General features: G+C 41.4%; 1 protein-coding gene across 1 annotated transcript in view; it reads right to left on the bottom strand.

Annotated features, from left to right (window-relative positions):
* Positions 1-19419, bottom strand: part of SPATA16 (spermatogenesis associated 16) — a 79462-nt gene that overhangs the window by 13129 nt on the left and 46914 nt on the right. The window contains exons 5-9 of the mRNA XM_075761542.1: positions 15973-16120; positions 12608-12754; positions 12255-12367; positions 5146-5310; positions 549-632 (exon numbers count right to left, since the gene is read on the bottom strand). Of these exons, the coding sequence (XP_075617657.1) occupies positions 549-632; positions 5146-5310; positions 12255-12367; positions 12608-12754; positions 15973-16120 (657 nt within the window). The remainder of the gene's footprint in view (positions 1-548; positions 633-5145; positions 5311-12254; positions 12368-12607; positions 12755-15972; positions 16121-19419) is intronic.

Raw genomic sequence — 19419 nt, 5'->3', positions numbered from 1 at the left:
TCGGGTCAGATTCATCTGTACAGAGAACCGGCACAAGGTTCCCTGCATTTCACAAATCTCGTAAGAATCAAGCTGACCGGTTGCTGTGCAGAGACTCCAGAAAGGCATTTACATGTCTCTTACCTCCCACATCACCAAAGCCTCATCTGAGCTCCACTAAGGGACCTAATTTGTTGGGCTGAATTTTATTCCCTAACAACTCCCCCCCTCCTTCAATTAGCACACTACCCCATATGACAAAGATGGAAGAGAAATATAATTATCAGCCCAAAATAAGCTATTCAGGTGGGTTTTTTTTTTTCCTTTTCTTTTTGCATTAGATAACCACATGAGACTATTAGCATGGACAAAGATCAACCGTAGGGGCTAAGGCAAATAATAATTATGTATTTGTGGCTAGTGCCTGAGCAATAACAGAGTTCAAGGCACACAGTCAGCTTTCAAATGGCACCTACTTTCTTTTCTACCTTTTGAACAGATATGACTCAGGTGGACATTTACTCCCCAAGGAACAATATACTCTTCTGCCCTTTGCTGCAGGTTTTTACCTTCTGAATTTCATTCCACACACGTCCGTTATCACTATTTCTTCCTTCAAGGGTGTCCATGGCATCTGCCATTAGCGACTGCAGCTGTGGCACCAAGATAAAAATTATCAGTGTGCAATTCACACAGAAATAACTTCTCTAAATACACAGATTAAAACCTAATTAAAAAATCATTTGTACGCTGATGATTTTATTACTCATTTTTCACACAATGAACACTGCCACCTCATCTTTGCTTCAGCCATTACGCTGTATTATTGTGGATATAAAATACTTAACAATGGGAAAAAATCCTCTGGAAAATTTGTATTTAAGCCTATACGTTTTAATGCAGTAAATGTTTATACTTAGTAAAGGAAGACTTGGGTTGTAAAGAATAAAGGCTCCATAATTCATTCTTTAGCTGTCTGGGATATTCTGTGTCGTACATGAATGCTTTTTAGTATTTTCTCCCAAGGCTAATGTATCATAATTTAAGGCAGCATGTAAAACCTCAGAAGAGGACAACACTAAAGCTGAGATGCTTTTACTGTAGCTGGAAGTATCTAGCTCATTTTCCCTGCTTTTACTATCCTTTTTCTTTGGCAAACCATCCCTTCTCCCCATCATTCAGCATAACAGAGCATAAAAACGAGGCCGACAATTTCTAGTGTAAACTATAAAAAGAAGCTGTAGGAAAATACTTGCTAATCAGTCCTCAGTGTTAGAGGGAAGGCGAAAATTCAGGTTAGTTGTAGTATTGCCTCAATCCAACACCCTTCCAGGTTCATCATAGCATTGCCTCATCCTGCCCCTTCCCAAACACTTGAAAATGTTTCAGTTGCTCTGAATTCAGTAACAGAGAGACAAGGGTCGGACCCAGGGTGTCCTCCTGCGAGCAGCCATTAGCATCCGCGTTTAGGAACAAATGGAGAGAAACTTGTCTATAATATCTGTCATATTGCTGTGCTCTATTAAGTCTATTCCAAAACATTTAGCTGGTTGAAGTGAACCCAAACAATAGTTTTTGATGTCTCTTCCCAAATTTGTTACTCATTACAAGTAATTGGATAGTACAAGCATAAGCATTCATAGAGAAATTGTCTCTTCTTTCTGTACCTAGGCAGGCAGAAGTCTAATATGAGTAGGTAAGGTGATGAAACTGCAGAGATCAGTGTTTAGGGTCATCTATGCAAGATATAAAAATGCTGCCTTGAGATTCAAGGAGCAGATCTGTATTTCTTCAAGTTTACCTTTGCATTCAGGTTTTTGAAATTAAAATTCTTTGTCTGTGTCCCAACACTGGATAAAGGATGCAGGAATCTTCTTTTGAATCTCTAGATAAATTTGCCATGGTTGGTTCCAGCCTGCTTTCTCTGTGCTTGTGCAGCCATTAAGTTGACTCTTATCAGTCCAAACATTTGATGAAAACTTTTTTTTTTAAATCAAGTCATGCATCAGTATTCATGAAAAACAAAACTGCAAATTTCTGCCTCTGACTTTAATGTGAAAAGAGTCAAGAACCTGTCAGAAATTTTCCATCACAATACTTTTATGACAGATAATCTCCTTCTATGAATCCTGAACAGACACAGCCCAGAGATTAAGGGTATTAAGGGCAGAACGGGCAAAGCACAGATCCTGCGTCAAACGGTCAGGGGAAGGGGTGGCTTTCGCCATGGCTTTTCTTGGAGTGATTCTCTGTGACGAGCTGGTGAAACAGCACCTGCCGGGACAGGCACCAGGACATCGGTCTGTCACCTCCAAGGGGCTGCTCCGTTAGCCCAACCAAGCTGGGGACCTCACTGCTTAGGGAAAAAAGTAAAATAAGAAATTTTGCCAATTAAATTTTCACTGATATTGATATATGCCAGTGAAAAGTGCCCAGCATGTGCTTTGGTTTATTTTTTTTTTTTATCACCCAAAGTTTTTCACCAGCTCTATTGGCAGAGAAAATGTGCACGCTACAAGTGCGGGCAGTTGGCAAACCACAGTCATTCTCCCAAAGCTGGTCTTTTTGGGAAAATCCCCTCCAAGGAAAAATGCTGCATTTTTTAAAGTATCTTATCCTCATTTGATTTTAAATTGAAATAGGTTTCTGCTTTTTTAACAAGCTTTCATCTTGATTTATGATGTAGAAATATAGTGACATTGAAATCATAAACCTCAGAAAGATTTTCTTCAGGGTTTTCTCCCACTTATATTCAACTATACAAGCTAACTGAAATCTTTATTTTCCCAGGGTCTGTGAATAAATACTGATCTAAAAAGGCCTCAGTTGAGGTTCTCTGTGCCATAGATTAGGATTCTATTTATTTAGTTACAGAAAGACATTTACACAGAAGAGTTTATAATTGAAATGCCTCTGGGATTCTTGCTGTATCAGTGTAAATTGCACTATTATAAATTCAGTGTGTTTTAAACTTTATACAACTTATACCGTATGTGATGATAAACATTTGGCATCTTTAGCATTTTCTAACAACTCACACAATTTAACTGCCTTGCTTGGTCATAAAGTCTTATCTCAGTTTTACCAATGTAAATCCAAAATGACCTCAGAGGAGGTCATTTAAATTTTCATTAGTACAAGTGAGATTAGAATTTGGCCAGCTCAGTTTTCTTCACGGAAAAATTTAGATATCTCTTAGAAACAACACTTGAAGAGTGAGAAGCACATGGAGTCAGCATGGGTGCTGTGATTCTGACCCCGTAGGCATTGGGGGGCTTCCTCTGTAGCATCCATTGAGGGCTGCTGAAGCGCACCAGTACAGCCCAGTCCTGCAAACGTTTCATCCTGCCTGGACCCCAGTGCAATAAGGAAGATGACAGGTAGGCTGAGCAAATGAGGGTCTTTCGCTCGCTCCCTGTCTGGTTTGGATGTGCAGACCCAACGATGGGCAGCAATGTTCTGCGCGTGACGCACAGAATGGGATGTGGCACAAGAGGAGCGGGTGCCCTGCGGGCTGACGCCACCAGGAAAGGCAAAGCCCATTAATCGTTCCCTGGTGAAGCCACTCGACAAGTTCTTGCTTGCAGTCTTGTGCCGTAACACTGCGGGGCCTAAAGTTTACTGAAATATTCCAGCTACAAAGCATCTGAGCCTCCATTTGTACACACAGGCTACAGATATATTTTACAGGAGGATGACAGGACAAAGAAAAATAAGTGAATGCTGAATTAATACATTTTAATGCTCTGGATGGGATAGCTGGTAGAGATTTTCTGCCTTTATTCTTTTAAAAAAACATTTTTACCTTGGGCTTAGTAAACAAAGCGTATGTGTTTCGTTGAAAGATTTACAACCTGTCACTTAAACCTCCCAGCACAGACCCTCGTTCTGCCCAGTCCTACCCCTAAGAGACTGAAGACCTTTGTCTCGGGTGGCCTAGAGCCTCCCCCAAAAAGCTTTCCAGGGAGGTCAAACTTATGATTACTACATGACAAGATACAGGCAACAGTGTAATAGCCTGTGCCTAACGTGTGATGTACTGAAAATATCGTACCCTGGAGAAAAACCCATCACTGAAATACGTACCAATAACTCAAGACCCTTTAGTCAGCCTTGAAATGTGGGCCTGCTGAAGTTTAATACTAGAAAACTTGCATCAAAAGGAGAATGACTTTTAATAACACAGTTTCTTTGCAATGTCGTTTCCCCTTATCTCAAGCCCAGACTTCAAAGTCTGGCAACCACCTCCTGCAGTTGCAGGCCGCTGCTCGTCTTCCCTAAAGCAAGCTGCTGTGAAGCTTTAATTCTACAGAGCTTAGGAGCTTTGCAGGACTGCAAACAAATGTCAAGGGACCGGCTTTGGGAAAACCAAGAGTTTTTAGTGAACCGAAGTTGGATCATCAAAATTGGACTGCATTTAAATGCAGGGACTGTGGAGGGACTTTTTTTTTTCTCTTCTAGAATGAAATGCTTAAAATTTGCATGTACATGAGCTTCCTCCCTCCCCCATCAGAAAACCCAACAGCCTGATGGAAGAATAACCATAGGGTACTTTCTGATTGCAGGTTATTGATATACTATCAAGCTGTTAATGACTCCAGTCTTGCAACAGCCTTGCTAGCGTTACCACCCTTTGTTTCACAAAGGGAAAACAAAAGCATCGCAAGTAGATGTGGGGGTTTTTTTGGGTTTTTTTTGGTTTGTGTTTTTGGTGTTTTTTTTTTTTTTTCCAGAGACAGGGAGCAAGTCGTAAATGGAGTCAGGAAAGAAAATATTTTCTCTCCTTTCCCCCCTCTCCTCAGCTTTAACTAGATTCGGCCTAGAAGCAGGTGTCTTCTGATGTTAGATATCTTAAAGTAGCACGATGTGAATAATTGCAATCATTTTCCCAGACTGATTTGGGGACGTTTGGGGGAAAAGAAGAGGTTTTAAAAATATGCCTACAGATGAGTCATGCTGGTTCTATAAAAGTCATCCTTGCAGGTGATTAGCACCTCCTCTGACAAGGCACTGCAGTAGGATTTTAAAACTACTTCAGGTCCGCACATTAAAGAAAAAAAAGAAAGACTTCCAGAGCAAATTGCAGTGCAGTGCTCTGCCCCAACCCTTCCTTCCCTGGCTCCCTGCCTCTAAAGGCCAAAACAAGTGTTAGAAATAAAAACGTACCAGTTTGGCATCCTGCTGACTGATGTCCTGCAGGTAGGGAACGGTTGCTAGCTCAGCCATCGCTTGATTAATCACTTGGGACTGTTCCTCCACTCTCTGCAAACGGCCGAGGAGGCTGGCGTAATGCAACTTCTCTATCCCACGTGAACACGCACAGAGATTGTCCTGTTTTCTCAGCAAAAGCAAGTGGGTTAGAGGAGAGGTGCAGAAAACACACTTATCCTTACAGTTCTTTGCCTTGAGGCTTATCATCGTATATATTTGTGCTGGTAATGCTATAAGCAATATGACATCCAGCACCTTTAAGATAATGCTGCTGATGATCTGTATAGAGGGGGAAAAAAGAGGACTTTGTTTCCACAATCTCTCTAGTAGTACTAGAAAAATAAACATGTAGTCATAATATATGTGAAGGGGAGACAGCAGATTACAAACACGAATGCAATTTTCTCATTTGGAAATGGCTTTTCCATAATCCCCTCTGTTAAATATTATCTGACTTTTATGGATTGCTTTTAAAGTTTCAGTGAAGAGGTTGAGGAAACCGTGCAGTGTGTCAGCTTATGGTTTGTTTGCAGACTAGGCAAATCCATAGTTTTCAAATATATAACCTTGAGGGACTAAAACTTGCAGAGGTGGTCTCTGATCCTCCAGGCAGCTAGGCACATGGTAAATTTTTAAGCACGTGAATACAGAAACTCAGCCAAATGCTTGCATAAAATCTCAGCACCTGCTGAAGTGTTTGATGGATGGCAGCCTTGCCACCGTATTTTCAAAACTATTCTGATGCCAAAAATGCAAATAAGCACCCTACCGAGATTTTCAAAAGCAATTTGGCCCAGATTCCCGACGAGATGTAGCCGTGGCATATCTGAATGCTCAGCCCTTTAGAGTGAAATTTCTATTCATCTAATCGGGGTTTTGAATGTATTTAAGTGCCTGAAATTCCAAGAACTGGCATCAATTTTCAAAACCACTTCCAGTATTTTTAGCAGACCTTTGTTCTGGCAGTTACATATGGTGGCATGCTGATTGTGCACCAAGTGTTATCAAAATGGCTATCAACATAGTTCTTGTATCTAGTCTAAGAATTTAATAACAGTGCTGGTTTTGTTTTCTATACATTTTCTGAGAACAATAATGGAAAAAACCCTTAGTTTTCTTCTAACTCTAGAAAAATACAAATAATTCTGTTACAGTTAATTTTATCCCTTTTAATATAAGACCTAAAATAATTGTAAAATCGTATAAAAAGATGATGCGTTGGACACTAATGGCAGGAATGCAGCTATAATCTGGGAGCTCCAGATATGAAAGCAACCGAAAAAGAAAGAGCTGAGCCAATGAGCTGGTATTTCCATTAGCTGCAGGAGAGAATCAGGCACCGCACAGGGAAAAGGGGCTCTGGTCAGCAGTTCTCTGGAGTATTGCAGATAGCTCCAGTCAGCTGTGTTTGGAGAGGTTAATTTAAACCCAGGCATCATGGAGCAGAGAAGCCAGCCAGTAGGAGATACCTCTTTTGAGAGAAGCGTGGTTTGATTAGTCTATTAGTGAAAATGCCAACGGATTATTATTCTTCTCAATAAACATAATGCAGGGCTAAATTCCAAAGAGAGAAAACAACTGAAAAGGGAAGGAGAGATAAAAGACAATGATAACAGAAGGACCATTGTGTATAAATAGGTTCAAATAAGACCGGGGTGGCAATTAGGCTTCTTAAAATTCAGGTTGAAGGTCTGCAGTGTGTTTCAGCAAGAGTAGAAAAGGCAGAAAGCCTAACTAGTTCTAAGATGGATTACTCAATTTATGAATAGGATATTATGTGACACAAAGGTATATAATAGCAGGTGATTTGAATTGAGGAGTGAGGAGAGCCCTTCTAAGCCTACTTTCTCATGAACTTCTGTTGACCCACCTCTAAGAAGGGAGTCCAGGACAACCTTCTTACAAACTATTTTTATCACTTGAAGAGTCCATTTCTGAGGACCTGACCTAGTATTAGTAGGACACATCAGCAAGAAAAAAAGATTTCTGTGATCTCTGATATGTGAAATTGTAAGTCTGACACAGTCTAGTTAGCATGGCACTAAAGCAGGGAACAAAATGGAGCCCCATCTCCATCGGATCATCGGTGTTTGAAAGCCAGATAGCTGTGTCCCCAGGTAGAGCTGTGTGCATTAAAATAAGAAGCAGCAATCAGTTAATGAGAAAGAGGGCTCTTATCAACATGAAATAGTCTTACAACATTTTAGACGCAGCAAAAGGTTTTTCCCTGCTATTCTTGAAATCCACCCAAAACCTTTTTGTGTAAGCACTAAGAGAATATTGAGTCATCAGCTAAGAAAGCAGGTAAAAATCCTCTCACATCATGCTGTGTCTGCTGGGGGGCATTCTCCGATGATTGAGAAAGTAAAGGCAAAAAGAAAACAATTTTTTCTCTGCTTGACTCTCCAGAAAAATATGAGACCATGCCACCTAACTATGGGAAACAAATGGGGCATCTGTGCCAACATGCACTCTGTGGACACAGCAATGCTATTTAAGTTTATAGTAGGTTGGAAGTAAATAAATAAATAACCGACAGCAGGGTTTTTTTTTAAAGGGATTAGAGGAGGTTGAACGTTGTCAGAGGTGGCGTTTCAGTGACAATGAAAAACGCAGAAAGAGAAAGTAAATAACTGCTTCTGGCAGGAGAAAATATTCCACGGGGAGCTGAACCACATGATGAGAATTACATGAGCTATAGCAGAATTCAAGGGGCTACTAAGCTGCAGTAAAAAACATAATAAAGTGGCCAAGCAATCAGACGAAGATGAAACCAGCTCAGGTAGGCACAGGGAAGGTTAAGTATAACAGGAAACTTAAATGGAGACTTCAGTGGAAAAGAGTTGGCTTCTTTAACAAAGAGAAGAGGTACACATTTGAGGAATCAGGTAGTAAAGGGACCAACAAATGTGTTACGCGGAGTCACAGTTGCATCCTGGTTAGAACTTCAGTAACGTATTAAGACAACAAATGGTTAAATTATGATGCTGTTACTTTCTGGATGGGCCTCACCCCTATTGTCTGGTATTCTAAGGAGAATTTAAAGAAAAAAGTAAATATGAGCAATTGATGGAATTTCTCTTGAGGACTTTATTTGTAATGGGCAGTCTTGCCTGAGGCAGGGGCCCTCCCAAGAGACAGCTTTCCCCACAAAACATTTTGCCGCACGAATTCCCTTTAAACTAAGAAACCAACCAACCAAAAACCCCCCAAAAGGTGTTTATCGCCAGAGGCATCTTTGAAGACCTCCCTTCTAGGAGAGAAATAAAGTCCTGATGCCCAAGGATCAGCCCTGTGACATCCTCATTCTTCTGACCTCAGGATGAAAAAGCACCTACAAAAAGCAGATCAGCCTGTTCTGGACTGAGCTTACTTGCTATTGCTAAATACCCAGCACTATCAACCAGAGCAAAGATAGGACCGGCTTTTGTTGCAAAAAGGAGCTGGAGAGCATGTGAGAGGAGTGAATCATGTGTCCTTTCATGTATTGAGAATTTTGGGATGATAGCCCCGCTTTTTGTTTTTCTTTATACTCAGGAAAGGAGTCATCCCTTATGCCACATCTATTTATAAACAAAGTTTAATTGCTGAGTGCTAAAGAAAAAGAAAAGCGAAGTGGCTGGTCAGCCTGGATTTAAAGCAGGATCTGTCATATCCAATACGTGTGGCATGTTTAACTCTCAGCTTTAAGAGCGCCGCTTTGCAAAAGTCTGGAATGCCTCCCAGTAGTTCTTCTTTTCTATTGTGGAGTCTTTACCACTATTTTTCAGCTCAAAATCTGAATGAAGTTATGCCTTGCAAGCAGCTCTGTAGTGTATTGCAATAACAAGTGGAAAAAATCCATCATAATGTTTCTTTAATGCCCTTGGTATCCTCCAGAAAATGTGTATGCTGAAATCTGTATGTAGTAAACACTTTCCCTCTACTTAAAAAATAGACAACAAAACGGTGGGATCTGTAAATGTACGCACCACGCTGTGAATCATATGGTAGGTTTTGCTCACCTTTATAATATGAGCAGTCTAATAGGGCCCTCTGGCCACTGTTTCTCCTGTTAAGCAGCATCATGTGCCATCGACATGGGACTGCAGCAGGAGAAAGGCAAACTGGGTGTGTACAAAGCAGCAGCAATTGCCCCAGTGAAATCACTTGATAGAATAACCACTTGTCAGCGCTGGTAGTCTTGCCTGGAATACGAGCAGCTGAAAGCCTCACATCTATATTTTTTAAGGCAAATAAAATAACCTTTGTGTCAGAGTGTGTGTTTCTGGGCAGATCCTGGTCTGTGTTTGTGGGCAGATGAGGTTTATGGCATTTTCCCACCAGCAGCAGCAGATGCTGTGTGGGGACCAGACTGTGACATTCTTTCTCAAATGCTTCTTGTTTTACAATGCACAAATGTCCCCTTGATTTAAATGGGACTGGCTGTTCTTTATGAAGAAGGGGGGCCAATAGAAAATGCTCTGCTTTTTTAACCTTTAACTTCACGTCTTACCAACAGTGGTGAGTGTATAAATCATATAATTAACTCTAGGTTGTGTAGCTGCAAAACTGAGGTGGCAGAATTGACTTATGTTAAGTGTTGTCATGGTTTAATAAGCTCCGCTTCAGTACTGAGATGTTTTTTGTAAAAAAAATAAAAAAATAAAAAAAATTAATCTGATTAGGACAAGCATTCTGGATTGTACATTTGCATCTGTAAATGAAGAAGGTGGCAGAAATGAATGTTCTATTAAAAACCAAATATATTCTTTTATCATCTTAAAGTAAGTTGTAAAGCCAGAGTCTATATCTGAAGTTTGTCTTGCAGAAGTTTTTAATGTAGTTGGTGTGTGACGGAAATACGATGGAATCATATTTCTAGCTTGAAGAAAATTTTGGAATACTTTCAAGGAAGCAAAAGTGGCCAAATCTCTGCCAGGCCCATAAAGAGATTTTGATCACCAGTAGCTGAGCAGTTCTGGCCCTGTGCCTATCATCTGTATTATCAGGTATAACTGCCTTTGTCAGTCGCTCTTGGGTCAGAGGTTCTGTCTTGCCTGGACCATTCAACGCTATGAAAGCTGAAGGGAAAGTGAGTATGTTTCTACTGATAATGGATGTGGAATTGGCAGCTGTTTGTTCTAACTTAGTGATAATTTGCTCTATCTTGGGGCTTTCCCCATCTCCGTTAAAACTCCCACACTGACCCGCCGGTGGCTGGTTATAAATCTACAGGACCACGATTCAGACCTCCTGTCCCGTTCTTGCTGCGGCTGGAGGTGGCACTTGGGTAGACCTTGCCCAAACCACGTAGATGCTATGCTGATCTCCTTGATAAAAAGGCAACTTTGCTGCTGACTTCAGCGGTGCTGGGATTTCACCCTGTGTTTTTGGGAGCCCTCTTCTGTTTCAGCAAGAACACTTCAATGTACAAGGTGAGGTCTAGAGCTGGTAGAAAATATTGTTGTGTAGGAGCAGGGTAAATTCATACAGCTCGTGGGGACTGGCTTGAGCAATCCTAACACACCACTCTGCTCTCATCTCTTACATGCCCAGTTTGATTTCTTTTCCTATACCGTGGATACAAAATACCATGTGTCTCTGCTTGAACCGTGTATCTCTGCTTGAGCCATGTGGTCCTGTTCCTCCAAATTCATTTACAGAATAGGCTAGTTACAGAGAATCCAAAGGAAAACAGATTTCAAAGTTTTTTCTCCTCCTGATACTCTTTAGAAGTATGTAGAGGACTCTCACCTCTAAAGCTCTATGTTATACCCAAATAGAGAACTATGCAGCCAAGAAAAAAATAATAATAAAAAAAAATAACAGTGTTACCGAGGCTTTCAGAAACACCAGAGTTTTATTCTGCACACAGTACCCAACCCACTGTCTGTTTATACTTCCAGCTTCTTAACTGTTCAAAGTGCAATGCACACAGCAATAACAGATATTTCACTTTCCCAAAGATGCCACTTCTATTAGCCTGCGCATCAATAACTTGGGGTTTTGGTCATCCGAAGCCAATAGCACGTGGCTTCAGGAAAGGACTGGAAAGAAGCAGCCGTGTGTTTCCTTGGGGATGTCTGCCCTCAGCCTGCTCCACCTGCCTCGCTCCGATGCAGATGCTTTATGAGCACCCATTTGGTGAAGCACTAAGCACCTTTACCTCCCACTAAGCATGTGAGTTCAAGCACTTACTGTTGTTTCAGCAGCTGCTCTCTGAGAGTAAAGGAGATATAGCTTCCCCAAATATCTAGCTAATGTTTCTTCCTTGCTAGGGGTTGCTAAGTAGCAGTTTTTGTCAAGCTCCTATCTGGTATCAAAACCTAAGAATATAAATCCTGTGATTTGCTAAGACACCCCTGACGAGGAAACGGCTCTGATTCCCTCAACATACAGAAAACTGAAAAACTGTTATTGCTAGGGAAAAAGCGTTAACATTAGCATTTACAATCTGGGGAGGAGAGGCTTCTTCTACTTATTTTCAGGAGAATAATTTAAGAATTGCATTAAAACAGTCTAGTCTACATGCAAATTTGATTTTTGACCTTTTGTGCTAATCAAAAGCCATGGTGCTAAAAAGCTGTGTACATTATTGCAGAAAGTATGGAGTAGAATTAACTAATATACCTTCAATATGGTTGTAACAGATTTGAAGGTTATTTCACATACTTCACTACATAGGGATCAGGATCTAAATCACTAGAAATGCTTCAAGTAGCAATTATTAACTCTTGATAGAGATCCTGGCGATACGTGCACTATACTATGAGTATTAAAGAGAGCGAGTAGTTTTGGCGGTTATGTGAAGTAGGGATATAATAGGCCATAAAGATTTGAGAAAATGGCATGCAAAGTGATTTTAAATAAACTGCGTACACTGTTAAATAATTAGGGCTACTTTTCAAAAGTATCTAAACCCTATTTGAACTCTGTTCCTAATGCAATTTACTGAGCATTTCTGGACACAGGAGGAGCACGTGCAGAATGAATTACCCACCAAAAAGCACACGTCATTCACACACAGAGGCTTCTGCCGCCGAAAGCACTACACACCAGAAAGTGATTTTTTTCATACTCACAGTTAATTTGGTGCTTCTTATAAAATTCATTACTGGAATGATCTTTTTCCCAGTGTTATCCCAGTATCTTTTTGTTTCTTCTGTCGTAAGAGGACTGAAAGGTGCTTTCTGGTCTAGGGAATGAAATCACAAAACCATATACTGTGTTTATTCATATACATTTTTCCGTAGAGGATCTAGCAAGATGATGGGTAAACTGGAGGAGGAGAGAGGAGGATGGGGAGAGCTGTCTGGACAGTCAGGGCTGCAGACACAGCGAAATAGGTCCTGAGAAACCCCCCAACCCCTCTCACTTAGCAAGGACCACGGAGGTCACCCCTGAGCTATCACAGCTATTAAGCAGGTTGGCGTACCTGAAAAGATTGGCAGTTTTCTCCTCGACCACCTTTCCAAGGTTTTTCCAATATGTTTGTTTCTGAAGCCCAGAGTCAGTAAGTACTGCTGGGGAGGCAGGGACGGCCAGTCAGCCGTCTGTGGCAAGATGTGAACTCCATGAGGATCTGGAATGCGGAAAGGAAAATAACGACAATAATGTCAGGTTTCTCTTCAGTTGCAAGGGAAGTTATTTCTTTTGAGGAAAAATATAGGAAATCTAAGGAGGAGTGAAATGTAATCCAGAAAGCTTGCCAAAACAGAGGTGACCAAACCAACCCATCCAGCTACAGCTGGGTTTTGAAATTCCAGAATTTGCAACCTTTTGCATGAACAGCTTAAATTTTGCTGATGCGTAAGATAAAACATGTTCTTCCCACTTGTGCACTTTTCAGTGCTGATCATCCAAAGCATTAATAACTCAACACTTCAGTAGCATAACATCCTGATCTTTTAACTGCAAAAGAAGCTGTTTTGTTGTCCCCTGAATTTATTAGGTTTGATTTCCTACAGATCTGTGCTTTTACCATCACCACCGCCATAACCCCAGGCTTCCTGCACGTCCTTTCCGATCCACCCAGCATGTGACAGCCTGTGCTGTGGCTCGGCCAGAGTTTGTGACTGCCGCTGCCAAAAAACCCGTGTATCAACTAGGTCGGTCTGCCCTGACCTCGGCGAGGACAGATGCTCAGAGCAATCGTATAAACCACCTTTGCTTAGGGACCCAGACCAGTCCTTTCCTCCCTCCCCTTCCCCTGCAAAAAATAAACCTAGATTGAATGTCAGTGTCACCTTTCACAAAGGAGCGCTCTGTTTTCAGCGAGCTCTGCTTTTAAGATGCCAGGCTGTGCGGTCACAGTGACAAATGGCGAACCCCACTCAGAGCTCGCCGGACTTACCCCTATATAAATCAAAGCGAGTGGACCTGATATTTCCCTTGCAGCATGTTCTGCTTCTGACGGATTCTCAATTTTGCACCAAACGGCATTGCAGACTTGGATTTAAATGTGTGTCTGCTCCTTTTCCTCAGCAATAAGGAAAACTTTGAAATCAATTCAGTCCTTACACTCTAGCAGAACTTGGTCTAAAATTGGACAGATGATTGTTACAGAATAGGAAGGTTATTTAAAATAACTTGTTCGTGAGACGTCTGGTGTTTCACACCCACTGTTGAAATGGGGCTTAGCTCATTTTTTTAATTTCACCTGTGTGAGATGGATACAGACCTGCAGGTCGAATGCTCAGTGGCACCACACTGACAATGAGCTAAGCTTGTTGCTTGTGATGGTTTTTTTTGGTGAGCAGTGTGCTTTTAGGTCAAATCTGAATAGATAAGTTGAGTAAAACCTACTGCTTCGGTTGACTTCACCCGACACCGTTGTGACTTATCTCAGCATCAAGTGTAGGAAAAGGAGCCGTGTCTGCTGTGTTTGAGAGAGTTTCCAGGACAGAAAGGAGGGAGGTTGGGAAAAGTCCCACCTGCGTGAGACCTCTCACACCACTGCGCTCTCAAAACCCTGATACATATACTGTTTTTTCTTGGCGATCTATTTCTTTTCATTCCTTAAAACTTCAGTGATCCCAGAGCCTGAAGTCAGAGATACTTGTGTAAAATTGAAGCAATTCTTTTAAATGATGGATTTTTGTAAACAAACATATTTGAAGGCAGAACTGGCTCTATTCAATCTGTTTTATAATTGACTAAAGTACTCTAGGACTGGGATCTTTTACCTCTTTTTTTTTTTTTTTTCCCTCACTTCTTTTCCTTATTAGGAGGAGTAAGAAAAATGGTGACACTTTCAGAGTCATTCAGTGATTTATGAACACAAAGTGAGTTTCAGTGCAACACTTGCACACTTTTGCTGCTTATGTGCTCCTGCAAGTCTCACCCTGGCTGTAAATTGAGGGGGTTATGTGAAATATGAATTTATCTTTTTTTAAAAACCTGATTCAGGGAGTTTTATTTTATGCTTCTTTTAATGCCAGTACTTTTGTCCCAGGAAATTCTCCGCAAAGTCACATCAGCAAGTAAACGGTCGACAGGGATTTTACAAGCTCTGTGATAGATAAGTCCTCATTTTCCCTCTTCGAACATCCCCAAAGCTACTGCCAGAAACCCAATACATGGGTGGTCTGCAACTTGCAAAACACGATCTAGTTTTACACCGGTTTCCTAAAGCAAAACAAAACCAAATAAACAAGTTTACTCGTGTTAAATATTTGCACAGTTTTGTGGTAAACACTTGGTTTCCTAATTCCTATTTGTGTTTTTCAAATGGATTTTCTTTTTTTCCTCATTTCCTAATTCCTATTTGTGTTTTTAAATGGATTTTCTTTTTCTCCCCAAAGACACAATGCGTTTTCTTTTGGAAGCCTTATTTACGTGCAGAGTGCTGGGGCTCAGCAGTGCTGCGTCACCCCTGATGAGCCACCATCTCTGACCCGGGTGTAACTCTCCCAGGGAGCGGGCAGCATCTCAGCCTTTCGGACCACCCTGCTGGAGATGAGCTGCACCTTGAGTTTGTGACACGCAGATAGAGGCTTTCCAGAACCTGACCTGAGAAATGTACTTTTCCCTTTACGTTTCTCAATCACCAACTCAAAGCCAAGCATTATCAGGGTCAACTATGGTCCAAGTCACCAGGTTAATGATAGTAAGAAATGCCTTTTATTCCCCCTGCCTCTCTTTTGCCAAAATGTCAGGCCCATTCCTCTTGAAATAAGGCTGTGGTCATTAGAATTTAAGTGTCTGTTTACTCCAGGAGATGCTATTTGAGTTCAGCCTACCGGGAGAAGACAATGGGCTCTGCAAAGCCTTTGTTCACTCTGGATCCTACTTGTGTCCAACAGGGTAAAGGAAATCTGGCTATCTAGTCCCATCCCTGCAGCTAAGATGCTCTCACAGGTGGTGGTCAGTCCATTAGTGCTCAGAGAAGGGAGGATATTTTTGGCAAGCGAAGGCCCTGCTGCAGGGATGACCATCAGGGACTGATGGACATCCACAGAGATGGGAATGAACCAGGGTCTCGCTGTCACCACAATACACTGCAAGTCTGCCTTTGAATAGAAGATTAGTTGCAATAATGAAATTCAACAACTGAAACATGAGGCTTCATGGATAAAAATATCTTTATGGGGATTTTCAGTGTAAAGTCTGTGCTTTGCCTAAGTACTGATTTCATTACCTAAACCGTGTACAATCATAGAGCACATCTTAGAAGTTAATTTTCGCTCCCAGAAGTGTAGAAATACAAAGGCTCACGCTCCAGACTCTCTCAAACTCTTTTTGTCAGCCACACACACAAATGGTATACGGTGCTTAAGAGCATGTGAAATCTGCTGTTACCTGTATATATGTGCTCCGTGTAATCAGGGTGCTTTTCAGCAAACAAGTCCTTTATCTTGTTTATTTTGTCAGCCTTGACTTCTGTCACAAATGGTGTGTACATAACCGAAAATGATTCTTCTGTAGTTATGGCTCCTTCAATCATAGTCTAAAAGAGGCAAAGAAATGATACATTTCATGTTGGTTAACGGCTAGTTAAAAAAAAAAAAAAAAAAAAATAATTACTTTCACAGTCATGCAAAGATAACATATTTTGGTCTTGAATATTAATTAGAGGGGAATTTAAATTAGTTCCAGAAAACACTGCCTATCTATACTCAGAAAATCAATTTAATGGAGAAAGAACATTTGTAAACAGATTTCAGTGCAGCGAGCCTATGTCTTCAATGAGGAGAAAAGTATTAGATAAATTATCTTTTAGATGAAAAGAAAAAGTAATTCCATGCTCTCTGAAGGTCACATCTTTCATCTGAGAGTTTTATTCAGTCCTTGGGAGCTGGTTAAACAATACTAAGCATTCATATTACCCCTTGAGTTGGCATGAATCAGACACTGTGTCTATACGGAATATTAGTCTTAAAATATTGCATTTAAACACCATTTGCATTAAGAGTAAAATTCACTCCTGTACAGAGGGCAACACGAAGCTTATGAACCATGTCATCCCTTAAAAATGACTCAAATGATGCATTGTGCTGTTGTTAGGCGGAGAGGTGGATTTCACACTCAGTGGACCCCAATGAACTGGTGCTGGAAGTGGCAGGAGGAGCTACCAGCCTGGAAACAGCCTTGTTTGGTACTCGCATGCATCAGTCCAAGGGACATTGAGCTGCAATTCCTCCTCGGTTGGCATTTGGGTAAGACCACATTCAGGGCTACTTTGGCCGCATCTGTGGCTAACAAAGATTTTGTCTTCCTGACATGGGCAATCCTTTCTGGAAACTGGGGGAACTGCAAGGCTTCATTAATGTATCTTGGCAAAAGTGTAAACGTGGTTAATAGTGACAATGCTAACACAAGGTTAATAGAGATGGTCAGAAAAGCACGAGAGGAAAAGATACCTATTTTTAAATAGAGTGTATGAATCTCCCAGTTCACGTTATACACTGAAGTGATTCACAGAAAGTATCATCATGGGACTAGCTTGGTGTTTTATTGACAAGTCCTCACTTTTGTTCTCCAGCATATCCTCCACCCATGTCAAATTATCCAAGACATAGCGTGCCTCTGTGAGTCATTTGTGTAGCTGACAACTGCTCCCACCAACCCAGGACGGAAGGCTGAGTGCCAATCAGTTACATATCTATGTCCTTCTCCTTAATGGCTTTAGACAACAGGTCGTCTGATATGGTCTGATGCCATTTTATTTCCATCCTGTTTATTGGTATGGGGTGTGCAGAAATACCACAGAGATGCTATAATTGTTTCGAGCAGATATTGGGATAGGCTGCGATACACGCACCCTGAGTGCTTTTACACTGGATGCTCTGCCTGGATGCCAAGGGCATCACTGGGGATTTGTTTATATTTTAGATTACTATATTTAGTCAGCCCATTATCCTGCATTTACTGGAACGGAAGCAGTCTGGAGTGGGCAGTATTTAGCCCTGGAAAATTAACAAGCTTCAAATGTGTGTAATAGTATCATGGCCACCTGGGGCTGTAATAACTTTCCCCCCTGGTGAAGAGTTCCAGCTTTCCACGGGCACAGCCGTGTTATCCATGGTTAATGCCACAGATCTGGAGGTACCAGACCAGAAAATAGCAAGTGTGTCCTCCTGCCAAGAGCTCAGGGGCCCATGAGTGGATCCGTGCCCATTCCTCCCTGCGGGAATACTTACCAGTCTGCACTGATTTATAGGAGAGTGATTTTAGGATTTCATATTTCTATGCACTTTAATTATCTTGTTGTTCAAGGCCCTTAGTGGATCAGTAGCAAAACAATGGTACCAATCTAGCTTTCCAAGGTACGTTTTTAAAAACAGCAGAGGCCTACTTGTTCAAGTTTTACTGAATTTCATGTGTAAATACAGGCACAGAATTAGGTCAGCCTTATTTTCTGTGAGATGCTGGGCATTCTGCTGATTTTCTAGAGGTTGGCAGCCATTTCCTAATCTGGATTAATATGAGCATGTGAATGTGTTTTTGGTTGTATCCATACACTTCAGATTTAAAATATATGGAGTGAGGCAGCAAGATGAAAACGAGAGCGGTTGGACTAGACAAGCACTGTATTCTGCCTGCAAAGTTCACTTTTGGCTTTATCATCCTCAAGAACAGTCCAAAGTCACACCTATAATATCTCTGCATTGCCATGTACCCATGGCTACTCTGCACAGCATGCAAATAGTGACTAGCTCAGAGGGCAATAACGGTAAAATGTCATCCAACGGGGAAAAGAATAGATCCGTAGTTCCTGGTCAATACTGCTACTGAAGGTATTATTATTACCCAAGAGCATTATTTTTCCCCAAGCTACTGACCCTGGACATAGATGCTATTTGTTTTATTATCCTCTTGGATTTTTATGGGGTAAAGTCTTTAAAGATATAAAACTTCAGCCCATAAAAACTTTGGAGGAGAAAACTTTATACGATGAAATCCCTAAGGATTTTTCTGCTTAAGCCTTTATGCACTGAAGTCCATACCCATGGACAAGCATCTGGCAACGTGTCCAGGAAACAGGGATGTCTACAGAACATCATCTGTTGTGCTGTACACCGGGTAGCTACTCCAGATACAGTCACGCTGTGGAGATGATTGCAAGGGCTCCAATGGACTTTCAACAGAGTCCTTGCAGAGAGGACAGGACAACCATTTTCTTCCCATTTGTATGAGTTTTGGTGTCTTTCCATCTGAAGGGTCCTTTCTGCATTGTCCTCTCAGACGCATCGGGGAGGATGCTGTTCTGGCCTTGGGGTGGACGAAGTGTCAGGCTCTTTCATGAGTATGGGGGTAGCTGCTAAGCTGATAAAGATGACAAAGACAGACGAATTTTTTTGCCTATATTGCAAGTGAGCTCTGCAGCAGTATCACACGGTGTTACATTCCAGCCTTCAATTCCAGCAGACTTGGAAAAAGTGAAGTCCTTGAGATGACCTTAAACTGTAAGAAAGAGCTCTTCCGGCAATGTACAATAATGTCAAAGACTACGATTGACATAGGTCCACTGAATTTGGTGGTTTGCCTCAGCAGCAGACATAATCTATTGCTTCAGCAAAGATGCAAGAACTCGCTCAAGAAGAGGCTGCAGAATAATCTGATGATAGGGAAGGTTTCTTTTTGTGGTTGTGGGACTGACTCATGCTCTGCTATGTCAGAGGTTTATATCCCTGTTTTGGAAGCGTGGGGAATCAGAGAAAGTCTGCAGAGAAACCATCTGGAGACAAAGTGTCTCAAGGAGTATTTATATTGTCAGCACTTCTATTAAAATGCCAATGAATTCTT

The sequence above is a fragment of the Balearica regulorum genome, chromosome 9 (assembly GCF_011004875.1).
Source record: "Balearica regulorum gibbericeps isolate bBalReg1 chromosome 9, bBalReg1.pri, whole genome shotgun sequence".
Lineage (NCBI taxonomy): Eukaryota > Metazoa > Chordata > Aves > Gruiformes > Gruidae > Balearica > Balearica regulorum.
This window is presented reverse-complemented; position numbering and strand designations above follow the sequence as displayed.